The following is a 12,271-nucleotide window of genomic DNA, read 5'->3' as shown; positions in this document are numbered from 1 at the left end:
TATGCCTCGACTCGTTATGTTAAAATCACAAACATTTCTGTCATTAATTGGGATTTTGTATGACAGACTAATAATCGTTAGTTGCAGCCAGAAGTGGTAGAGTTCCCAAAACTCTACCACTTAGTAAGAGTAAAAAAGTGTTTGGTAAAAAGTTTACTCAAGTACAGAGTAACTGATCAACTTTAGTATTTACAAATAACATCATAAGTCAAACCAATATTTAAAGTTAAGTGGAAATGTTGATATTTTAAGGACCAAAATGACAATAATTCATATAAGTAGCAAAAATAAGTTGACCTGTGCAGATCCTCCAGAGTTACCAGAATAATCTTGGCTGATTCTCTGGTTGTTGTTCTCGTTGTGCAGTTTTGCTGGTCAATCATGTGTATATGCTGGGATATTGTTTTAAACCTGCTTTAACTTGACCCCTGACCTTTCCACATGGCGCCGTTTGTTCACTGATATTCATGGCTGTGATGTCACAAAAGGACAAAAATACTTGTATTAATAGGCTTAATAGGATTAATTGGCATAAAATGTTTTAGCAGTTTTATACCAAAGAAAGTGAACAGGTTCACATTGAGTCAGTCCTTTGCCCTCAGAGTTGATTAGTAACTAGTTACATTTACTTGAGTAATTTTATTATGAAGAGCAGCAATACTTTAGTCTTAATTCATGTGCATGAGTTACTTTAGTACACATAAATTAAGACTAAAGTAACTAACAAGTAGCTTTTCAGCAAGATATTGGAGATTGATTTAAGTGAATAATTTCTTAATATGGACAAAAAAAGACACCAGTTTCGCTGGCAGATAATTTCACTTATAACATGAGAAAAATGTTTTGTTGTAAGCGAAATAATCTGCCAGTGGAACTAGAACTGGGTTGCTAGGTGACGGGTTGGACTTGGCTGGGGTTGCTAGGTAACGGGCTGGGCTTGGCTGGGGTTGCTAGGTAATGGGCTGGGCTTGGCTGGGGTTGCTAGGTAACGGCGCCAGTGGAACTAGAACTGTTTCGCCAATATTATTACTCTCTACTCTTACTTGAGTTAAATTTCTGGATTTTCTACCCACTGAATGAAAAACAAACATGTTTTAACCAAAAACTCACCAGACTCAAATACACACCTGCAGCTTCTGCTAAAGTTCATAAGTTTTTTATTCAAAGAAACTGATTTGGAAAAATTTTCTTTTGCCTGATTTTGTTATTTTTTGTTACTTATGTGAATTATTGTCATTTAGATCCTTAAAATACAAAAAAAATCCACTTATCTTTAAATTTAATCCATCTGATGATGTAATTTTAAAATATTAAATGATTTATAATTTGATCAGTAACTCAGTACTTGAGTAAACTTTTCTACTTCTCACTCTTTCTTTTGGCGTCTACTTTTTACGTTTACTTGCGTACAGTTATGTTGAAGTAGTGCTACTCTTACTAGAGTATGATTTTTGGTCCTTTGCCATTTCTGCTCTCAAACAGGAGCAGAAATGTGAAGGCAGTTCATGCTGGATCGACGCCCTCTAGTGACCACAACAAGCCAACCCAACACACAACTCAGAGGGTTGAAACATCTAAAACCTCCAAAAAGTCTGGTTTGCTCATCCGAAAGGGACAAAAATGACAAAAATAACCACTTATTCTGGTCCAATCAGGGGACATTACAGGTAAAAAGAATTTTGACGCAAAATATACCAGCGGGATTTCCTGAAGTTGCCGTAAACTTTGGTCAAACAGAAGCAGAAAGCGCAGCTTGCTATGGGAAAGTCCTCCCTGGTCATTTATAGCCCCTTAATTACGAGCCTATTTCGTGACCTCTGGGGTTCAGCGGGGCCAATTCCTGTGCAGACCCAAATCCTGATGAACAAAGGTGGAATGCTCCAAACGATTCCCATCAATTTCATGGGAAAGTTCGTCCTGAAGCTCTCTCTCCTGATCCTGACAGCGCATTGAAACCATTAGCCTGCTGCTGATGATGAAAGCAGCTTTGAGTTGCCGTTTCTTTCTGCTGAAAGTTCCTCAAACGTCGTTTCTTTTCCTGAAACACCGGAGCTTTAGGACCCTGCTGATGCGTGTCGTAGCGGCTGATATCCCCCCGCCATCCCCGAACCCCCGGGCTGTCAATCAGAGTGAAAGTGGCCGGGGTGGGCAGGCCTCTCTGACACTTTGTACCGGCGGAGGCGGATATTTAACTTGGGACTGCGCTCCTCTCGCTGCAGACGCACACTCCTCTCTCACACACAGTGAAAAGCTCCGGCGCAAAGACTCCTGCAGAAACCCGGTAGGAGCTTCTGTAAGCGGCAGCAGAGAGCAGAGGAGCCAGGAGGAAGGGGGTGTGGAGGTCCCTCAGGAACCCGAAGCGCTCCAGATTGTTGTGGATTGTCTCGTCATGAGTTGCAATTGTTGTTTTTTCTGAGCGGATTCAGCAATGCTGCATTCAGACGAACTCTGAACTCTCATTTTCAAGACTTTTTGTTTGTTTCTGTTTCACCTGAAACCAGAAAATAATAAGAATAATCTACGAGTTGGAACATCCTCTGGAAATATGAATGGATCTTATCTGTTGAGCTGAGACTGCGGACAGTGACTGCAGGGAGGACCCCCGCAACCAAACACCGCATGTTCGCGGGACTGCGCGCGCTGCTCCGGGACTTTTTGGCAAACATCGGCGCGTCAGGCGACGTGAAGCGCGAGCCGTGCGTAAAAATAACACCCATCTCCAGCTGGTGACAGCCAAAAGTTGGATTTTGCTCCTCATTCATTCCATGCTGCTCTCCTCTCGGCCGCTGTCATCGCCTTTGCTTCCAGTGCCCCCCCACTCCCAAAAAAGGGTAACCATGACAACCCGGAGAAACCCAAAGTGAATCCAGGGAGCGGGGTGAGGCAGGAGCCAGCTTGAATACTGAAGGTTTTGCGCTTTTTGTGCAAATCTGAGCTTCATGTCATCCCAACACAACCGCCTCTAGCTTTGTCTGAACTTATGACGCCTTGTCTTGCAGACAACTGATTACTTATTGCCCCCGCCCCCACCCCTTCCCCTTACCCAAAATAAAGAACCGGCACCAAGGAGGGAATAATGGGCCTCTCACCGACCCTCCTGGTTTACGCGCTGGTGTGCGTTCACCTCGGAGTCTCCCAGCATTTCTTCCGCCTCCGTCCGCTGCCCAGCGAGCACCTCCCCGTCCCCGACCTGAAGGAGGACCCGGACCCGGAGTACGACCCCCGGGAGCAGGACTTGGCCGAGAAGCCGCTGCGGAAGAAGCTGGGCAGCCACTTCGACCCCAACTTCATGGCCATCAGCGCGCCGCTGCCGGTCAACCTCACCTCCCCGGACGTCCAGTGGAAGCCGCCGGGCCACATGCCCAACGACATTAAAAAGCTGGACCTCACGGAGACCCCCTACGGGAAGCGGTTAAAAGTGGGCAAGAAAGCGCGGAGGAAATTCCTGCAGCTTCTGTGGACCTACACGTACTGCCCCGTGGTGTACACCTGGAAGGACCTGGGCGTGAGGTTCTGGCCGCGCTACATCAAGGAGGGGAACTGCTCCTCCGAGCGCTCCTGCTCCTTCCCGGAGGGCATGTCCTGCAAGCCCGTCAAGTCCATCAGCAAGACGTTCCTGCGGTGGTACTGCCAGGGCTTTCTAAGACAGAAATACTGTACGTGGATACAGGTGCAATACCCAATCATCTCAGAGTGCAAGTGTTCGTGCTGAGTTTACTCCAAGGAAGCGGACTGGAAATACAGTTTCAATTGCACTGTTAACTCTCTACAGAGGTGGGCACCATAGCAGATCTATTTTTTTATATGGCATTTAAGTGAAATACCAACAATGTACATATTTAAGGGAGAGAAAAAAATGCAGCTATTTTTTCTAACTGAACTTGGACCATATTCAAACATTGTTTTGTTTTTTTCCTCCAGGAGCACTTCACGAGGAAGAGCTTTTTTATATAAATATATTTTTATGAGACATTGAAGAAGGAATTCATAATATGCTACACTTCTCCAAGAGGTGACCTTTTTTGTCAACTGAACAATGATGCTGTTTGTTATTTCACTGCAATGCTGCCTAGAGTTTTTGTATAATATTAATATCAATATTAATTAAACTGTAAAAAAGTTGAGGTTAAAGATATATAAATATATATATATATAAATATATATATATAAAGGCGTGAACTCAGCTTTTCTTTTTTTTGAATACTTAGTATTGTAGGAATAAGCAAATCTGTATGTTTTATTTATTATTTTAACGATTTGTGAGTATAGAGCATAAGGAAAGAGAATAGCAGAATATTACCAGAAAAAAATATGGAAGATGTCTACTTGAATATTTCTAAAAGTGACAAAAAAAAAGAAATAAAGAAAAAAGTAAGGCATATCAGTGTATATGTTATGGTTACACGTGTTAGCAATAAAGTCTATCTTTTCAACGTGTTTTAGTGTCAAAAAATGTTGCTTAAAAGAGTGTCTGTGCAGAGGGGGTGAGTACACTGTAAAAAAGACATCCGAAGATGTCAAGTTTAGTCCATAAAAAGAAGTTTGAGTTAGGGTTGAGCCAGAGCCTTTAAAAATAGAAATCCCATTATCAAAACTTTACTTTCACTAAATCAACAAGACGTATTGCTAAAATTACTACATTAAGTCGTATTTTTAAGTGCAGGACCCATAATGAGCACTGCAAAAATGATCAAATCTGCAATAAAAATGTTGCTTTAAAAAGTATTTTATATCCAGAGGGGGTATGTACTGTAAAAAAAATAAGTAGTAAACCTTAGTGTGTTAATTTTACACTCGTAAAACAACCTGTTAGAACTTCACAATTTATTTAATGTTTCTGAGTTTACGTTTTGTAAATTTAACAGCTAAAAGACACACTTCGAAGTTCGTTTCTGAAATCTTTGTGATTTGTTAGCCAACGTTAAAATTAAATAAAAAAACAAGAACTGGTTTGTGATTTTTGTCAGACAGAAACAAACTGTTAATAAATCTAATTTTTAATACGTCGACCCTGACGACAACTGCTAACCTTACTGCTTAAAAAGCTAAACTTGCTAGCATGTTTGACTGAGGACAAAACAGGAAATGCTAGCAACACACAAGATTTCTCAACCACAAGTTTCATGACAGTTTTTAACTTTTTCTGAGTTTTTATGAGTTCAACAAAACTCATAAAAACACATCTGCTGCATGATTTTGTTTTGGATCACGAGAAATAATCAAACTGTTTCAGTAGGATTTGTAATCCAGATATATTAGCTAACTCTTCCTGGAACTGAGCCAGTGCTAAGCTTCACTCTGCAAACTGATATCTGTAAACAAAACTGTAGTTTTAACGGCTAATATTTCACACTTGCTAAATCCATTTATATAGTGTAGCCTGGATTTTGTCTTATTTCTCTGGATTGGTCTCGTATTCATGCAATAACATGAAGACAATGCATTCAAGGCTGGACTTTAGGGTTTAAATCAACCCAAATCAGGTTTAGTTTTTTAATATGTTGGATTTTATGCGTCAAAAACAAATAAACTAAAACACATGAGGATTTCAGTTGGTCACAAACAGACCCGGCTCATGTACTGTGACTTATTCTCTTTTTAAGTATGTGTGCTGTTTCCATTTGGGAAAAAATGGATACAAGAAACCTAAAACTTTGAATTTGTATGTCAGGCACCAATTTAACTCCAGCCCAGGGGCTCAGATCCTCCTAAATGCGGCCCTGGGTGCAGACAGTTAAGCAGTTACTTAACCGCACAAGTTTCAGTGGCTCTGTGTGGACTGCCTGCGCGTCGCTGGGTTTTTAAAAAAGAGCCTGATTTACAACGCAACACATACCTGAAGCGCCTCCACAGAACTGGCATTCATTTGTCAGAGAGAGAGAGGAAGAGAGAGGGGTGGGAGTCTGTGGGAGTGGGAGTGGGGCGGCAGAGCCACGACACATTCATCTCCACTGTCTACTGTCTGCGCGCACGCTGGCTTCCAGGGATCTGAGGTGTTAACATAATGCGTAAAATATGATTCAGACATGTCAAACAGTGTCAAATGATGAAATGGCGAAGCGTCTGGGGTCTGGAAGCTCCACACAAGTTCCACTGAGGTATTTGTGTAGAGGTGGAATGGAGCAGACCGGCGCCTGCTGGAGTCTGACCGCCCCTGAGACAGAAAAAAGAGACAGAGGGAGAGAAAAAAACCCCAACAAAGCGCATATAAAACAATGGTCAGCTGTTTTTCACGTTAGCAGACTATTAATTAAGAGAGCGCGCGAGTTAAACAGATATGGCCCAATTATGCGAGCTCATTTTCTATAAACGCCTCTCCTTTTAAGGACTTTATGTGATTAGTGTTTAAATGCGAGCAGCGACTGAAACAGGGCTGTGGCTGAGCGTGTGGAGTGTTTCCAGTGAGCGCATCTCGTGTGCCTGAAAGTGATTTGTGTTTTTCTGCGGCCAGAGCTGGATTTTTGACACTTGCCGCCCGGTTATTGTGACACAGCCGCTGATGGGATTTGGTCAGGAGAGGAGAGGAGAGGAGCGGCACCGCGCCAGGAGGAGGAGGAGGAGGAGGGCTGCTTTCCTTACTGTCAGCTTCTTTCTTGATGATGTCTCGGGGTTTTTAGAAACTGCGTCTCTGACTCGGCGGCGCCACTCAGCCGCCCCCTCTCCGCTGCGCAGAATGAGGTACTTTGGGAAACAGTAACCCTTTCAGGCTCTGCCCGGAGAGGATTTTAGAAGCGTGTGAAAGGCAATACTTCGCTCTGGCTTCAGCCCGACAGTTGCGCACCTAGTAGATTCTCATGGTCGGATAATTCCTCAGTTCTTCAGAAATAATTATTTTCACCAAGAATCCTCTTGGTTTTATTTTACTAGCTACATAAGGAGTCAGATTTCATAACTAATCAGGTTTTCTTCAGTTTGACTGGGGACCCAGATTGCAAAATGGTGTGGTTCTCTTTTACACTGCATAAAAAAACCTGTTCCCCTCCTGGCCTGTGGGGGCGCTGCACCAAGAACTACTGAAGGAAACGACATGAAAACCTCTGAAGACATTGAGCGCAATTTCCTTCTTCATGAAGTGTAAACAAAAATGGAGTGGTGTCAGACTAAGTGGCTGTAGGATTTCTCTTGCCTTTGGCAAAAGACCACACTAGCTCTGTTTCGGTTGTATTTACCCAGAATGCCCTGCATTGTAGCCCACTTCCTGCTTTTGGAGTCATTTCCAGTTCGTTTGGTGCTCACATATGCATTTGAACCGCACAGAGTTCACTTTAACCAAATTGAGAGTGAGGTTTGTAGGCGGACCACAGTTCGTTTTTTTGGTGGATTTAGCATTCACTTCTCCCCAAACGAACTGGAGTTTGATTAAAGCGGACTAAACAGGGCTGGTGTGAATGCAGCTTATTTTAGAAACAGAAACATTTATCACACTCTTAAAAGTGTTAAGACTAAGACTTTAATTTGAAGTTGGGATTCAGGCCTGTCCTGGACTTCATAGATTTTCAACCCAGAAATGGGAATCAAGTCAAATTTTAAACAGTAATTCAGGATTTTCTTAAAGTACGGCTCTGTTAAAAGGTTTTAAGCAGGTAACATCTTACCTAGTGGATAGCTCTCTTACTATCTTCAGCTAATATAAATCCAGATTGGTCCCAGAAGCTAAAGCTAATGGATAATCAAAGGAACATAGTCCTAACCAAACTTCTACCATCTTAAAATATGGTAAGAAGTCCAGCAGTCTAAAAACCATCGGAGTGTTTTATGCATCCAATCTGCTGTAAATTATCTGCATTATTACAATTTGCTATTTACATAGAAGAAAATTATTCAAACAGAACACCTGTAGACTTTTGCTTGAATAAAGTTTGATGTGTGCTGATGTTGTGGTTATTGAAGGTTAGCGATTCTTTAAGTAGTTAGACGTTTATATTCGTGCTCTTATTTTGAAGTGGGTGAAGACGCAGTGTTGACACAGCAGTTCCATTTCCTGTCCTCGAGTTTCCCACAAATAAAGTTTATTTAGTACCAGAATGCTTCACTGTAGAAGTGCAACATCAAAACTTAACTTTAAAACTAAAGACATTCACACATGGTTTCGAAATGATTGAATTCAGCGCTTTAGCTTTAGCGTTTGCTAAATATCATGATGGAATCGTGATTTAGCGTTAGCAAAACTAATGTTTATGATTAGTATTTCAGGGTTAGCGTAACTAACTTTTTTGATAGCGGAAGCCACCACTGAGTACTGATCTATAAATTTACAAACTAGCATGCCTTAAGAAAATGTAAAAACATTTTTTTGGTTAATATTTGACCAAAATTATCCAAAAATCCTTTTTTAGAGTTCATCAAACGTATGTCTCATCAACACAAATCAAGCATTTCTAAGGCAAACAGCCATCCAATATGGCTGACTTGTAAGTAACCCCCATGTATTTTCTTCACAACTTCATACCATGAGATGAAATTATTCAAATACCAAAGAGTTTAATCAAAACTTCCTCAAAATGTTAACTTGATTTAGATTCACAGTCCATGTGGCTAAAAGGCACGATGCTGACTGACACGCGATTGAAAGAGAGAGGATAAAAAGCAGCCAAACAGCGTCATCATCATCATCATCATCATCATCAACGTCACATTGCGTCCATATAAATGTCAACTCTCTGGTGGCCTTTACCCTGTGCTCAGTGTTATTATAGTCTGTCACAGCCTGTCTGCACTTTCATCAGCGTATAAATGGACCCACAATAATAAATACCGTTTGGACGCCTCATACACATCAACACCCTCATGCGAGTGGAAGATAAAGCGCACATTTACTGGCTGTAAGGAGGGTTAAATAAAGGCCTGGAGACAATTAGGATGGGGCTGATGGGGAGCTAAACGGGGGAGGAGGGGGACACGCTCGGCAGCGGCGAAGCTGGCGAACGTCCTATCCCTTGATGACTGCCAATTATGATGGATTGGAGTCAGATTGGGAGGGACTGGGGTCTGCAGTGGCTTTCACTCAAACATGGACGACACGCCCACACCTACATGCTGCCAAAAAGTCTACACACACACGTAGCACACTGGGTTGTGTGTTAGAAAGACAGAGACCGGAGACTATACGGTCTGTGGCTGTGAGTAAAACCCAAACCTCAAAGTTGTAAAAGCCAGTGAGTCAGCACAGCTGAGGTTATTGATGATGACAGGGTATTAGATAGAGCACACACACTCACACACACACACTCAGAGTTACCACAGATCATACCCGGCATTCCATCTCCGTACCACCAGATCTAAGCTGTGGTGTCTGGAGCCCCGGGTACAGTAAGTGTGTGTTGCTGTGTACATTCATGCCTGTCAAACTGTTGCTTCTGCTGCATCAGAAACTGGAGACGTTGCCTTAGCGATTGCGTCTCCTGTGATCCTGTTACTAAAAAAGCCATTTTCCCCCCTTGCTTGACGTTTGTGCTTGTCATGCAGTTTTAGAAATTGGAAATCTAACGCTGACATGTCAAAATTTCTTACCAGGATTGTTATTTAATTTCAGTCTCTGCTGCTTATCTGCTGTCAATCAAACTTCAGATGATTGGAATCAGTTCCTGCCTCCGCTAATTGTAGAGGTTGAAGTTAAACAGATACTTAGATCATATTTGCTGGGTGACTCCTCAGTGTTTCTCTTACAAAACAAAAACTGCAGCAACAAAATGTGGGTTTTTTCCTGGGATTTTATGTAAAAACACTGACCTCGTTCGGTTGCTTGACAGATAAGTCTTCCCGACTGCAGCATGAACATGTGTCATTACTGAGCTTTCTTCAACACACCACTGCTCAGAGTAAAACTGAAAAAAAAAGCATCAAGATAATGAACTGACATGTGAAACTAATTCATGTAGCTTAAATGCTATATATGCTAACAGCTCGAATGCATATAAGCTACACTTACACCAAATGAAAATATCACAAACTATTTCTTTCCATAAAATTAGTTGTACACAGCAGAAATATAAAATAGAAACTCACAGGCCGTGCTCCGCCTAAAGAAAAGCTGAAAACGAAGAGAATCGTTAGACAGGAAGTCCGATCTCCGTGACTTCCGGTTTTCTAAATTAACCTGAATAAATAACGTAAGATACACTAAAAACAATATCGTATTCAATAAATAACAATAGGTAAGAAGAACACTGCAGTGCATAATTATTTATATTTTTCACATGGGTTTATTCATTTATGTTTTTAAATCAATATATTCTGATACCCATAATGATGATAATCCAGCCTTCAGATGTTACATGACCAAGCAGACAGGTCAGACAGAATGCTATGAAAAAGTTTACAGCATTAACATTTCAATCCATCAGCTGTAAATTCGTTATTTATGGTAGAAATACTAGAAGCATTAAACTTTAGCTCTTAAAAAATTGTTTTGCAACTCAGTTGGTCATTTTGTGTCCTGAGGTGGTAATTCAGTAATTTCTTTCAGGCATGTTGGACCAGGAATGACAGCAGCCTCTTGATGATTACGGTTTAAATGTATGCATTAAATGACCCTATTTGCATCTTCATGGTGAAACACGATGGTGGAAGCATTATGCTGTGGGGATGCTTTTTTGCAGTTGGGACAAAAAAAATCAGAATAAACCTTCAGCTCTTTTTCTCCACATTCATTGCATGTCTAACATTTTTAATCATGGGCATGTATCATATCAACAAAGCAGTTTTAACTGATATGTACCAATAATTCATCCATACTGCCAATTTAACAACTAATAACATCTAAATATTGTCAGTTTAAGGTGATATGCATCCTCTGTAATCTAAAATATGCTGTAGCATCCTGGCTGCCCCGAATGGTTTTGTGCTTTTAGCACTTTAAAGAGGCAAATAGTGAGAGTCACATTCTGGTAGTCATGCTTGGGGATTCGGTGTAACTCTTGATAGATGCAGCAGTTACTGTATGCCCGAGCTAAAAATAGATCTGTGGGCGGCGCTGCATGTTCTGGGCTGGAAATAGAGCATTTTCTCAGCCCTGTTTCCATGGTGAGCTGCGCTTCCTGCCACATTCACTTAAACTCACATCACAGCCCTGCACTGCAAAAACACAAAATCTCACCAAATATTTTTAACTAATTTTAGTGCAAAAATCTTACATCTGGAAACTTTTCAGCAAGCTTTAGGAGTTCGCTATAGGTTAATAATTAGTAAATATTAAAAACAACACTAGATCAACTGGCAGATTTTTTTCACTTGTACTTTGTCTTTTTATGATATTTCATATAAATCCCAGGGATTTATTATGCGAGATGTAAAAATGTATGTAATATCAACACAAAGTACAGTAGTTCACAAAGTGCAACTAGAAGAGACTAGAAACCTAATTTAAAAAGTAGAAGAAGATATCTCACTGCAAAAAGTAGTAGATTTTAGTAGATTTTAAATAAAACAAAGCAAACTTACAAGAAACTTTTCATAAAGATATACAGTTATAAGTTGGGTAATGTTCAATATTCAAGGATTGTGGACTTAAAACAAGCTCCAATATCTTGCTGAAAAGCTACTTGTAGGTTATTTTCGTCTTAATTTATACTAAGATATTCGGACTTGAAACTACAAAAATACTTGGTGAGATTTTATGATTTTTGTTACCTAAATGACATGAAGCTAACAGCTGCCGTTTAAATGTTTTAATATCGTTTTAAAGTCACACACATCCTTTTCTTTTTGAGTCTTCAGCATCATCTTTTCAACACACACAACATACATGCTAAGTTTTTACACTCAGAAGAGCAGAGCTGGGTATTTACATTTACTTCAATTACTTTTAAGAGTATTTTTACTTTGCTGTACTGTTCACTTTTAATTGAGTCTTTTCATTATGAAGTATTTCTACTCTTACTTGAGTAAAATTTCTGGATTTTCTATCCACTGAATGAAAAACAAAAATTCACCAGACACACAGCTGCAGTTTTTGTTAAAGTTTCATAAGTTTTTTTATTGAAAGAAACTCATTTGTAAAACATTTTCTTTTGCCTGATTTTGTTATTTTTTCGTTCCTTATATGAATTATTATTATTTTGGTTCTTAAAATACCAAAATTTCCACTTAACTTTATGTTTTGGTCCATTTTATGATGTAATTTTTAAGTATTAACCGATTGATAATTTGATCAGTTACTCAGTACTTGAGTCGACTTTTTACCAAATAGTCTTGAGTAATTTCTTGGACAGGTAATTTTTATTCTTGCTTGAGTAAAAGTATGTTGAAATAGTGCTGCTCTTACTTGAGTGTA

The 12,271-nt window shown here is 40.2% G+C and overlaps 1 protein-coding gene and 1 long non-coding RNA gene across 2 annotated transcripts in view; one reads left to right on the top strand and one right to left on the bottom strand.

Annotated features, from left to right (window-relative positions):
- LOC103151413 (uncharacterized) overlaps nucleotides 1-9,819 on the bottom strand; it is a 38,678-nt gene extending 28,859 nt beyond the window's left edge. Inside the window, exon 1 of the long non-coding RNA XR_001664675.1 lies at nucleotides 9,730-9,819. This is a non-coding gene — a long non-coding RNA (uncharacterized LOC103151413). The remainder of the gene's footprint in view (nucleotides 1-9,729) is intronic.
- Nucleotides 1,341-4,437, top strand: nog2 (noggin 2). The gene has a single exon (XM_007571450.2). It carries the CDS (start codon nucleotides 3,077-3,079, stop codon nucleotides 3,710-3,712), a length of 636 nt encoding a protein of 211 aa, XP_007571512.1. The 5' UTR covers nucleotides 1,341-3,076; the 3' UTR covers nucleotides 3,713-4,437.
- Nucleotides 9,820-12,271: the final 2,452 nt, after the last annotated feature.

This window comes from Poecilia formosa, unplaced genomic scaffold, assembly GCF_000485575.1.
Source record: "Poecilia formosa unplaced genomic scaffold, Poecilia_formosa-5.1.2 Scaffold281, whole genome shotgun sequence".
NCBI lineage: Eukaryota > Metazoa > Chordata > Actinopteri > Cyprinodontiformes > Poeciliidae > Poecilia > Poecilia formosa.
The sequence above is the reverse complement of the archived record's forward strand: the minus strand, read 5'-3'. Positions and strand labels throughout refer to the sequence as shown.

Excerpts from the sequence above, each read along its gene's own strand:
- nog2 (XM_007571450.2), top strand. The coding sequence starts at position 3,077 with ATGGGCCTCTCACCGACCCTCCTGGTTTACGCGCTGGTGTGCGTTCAC.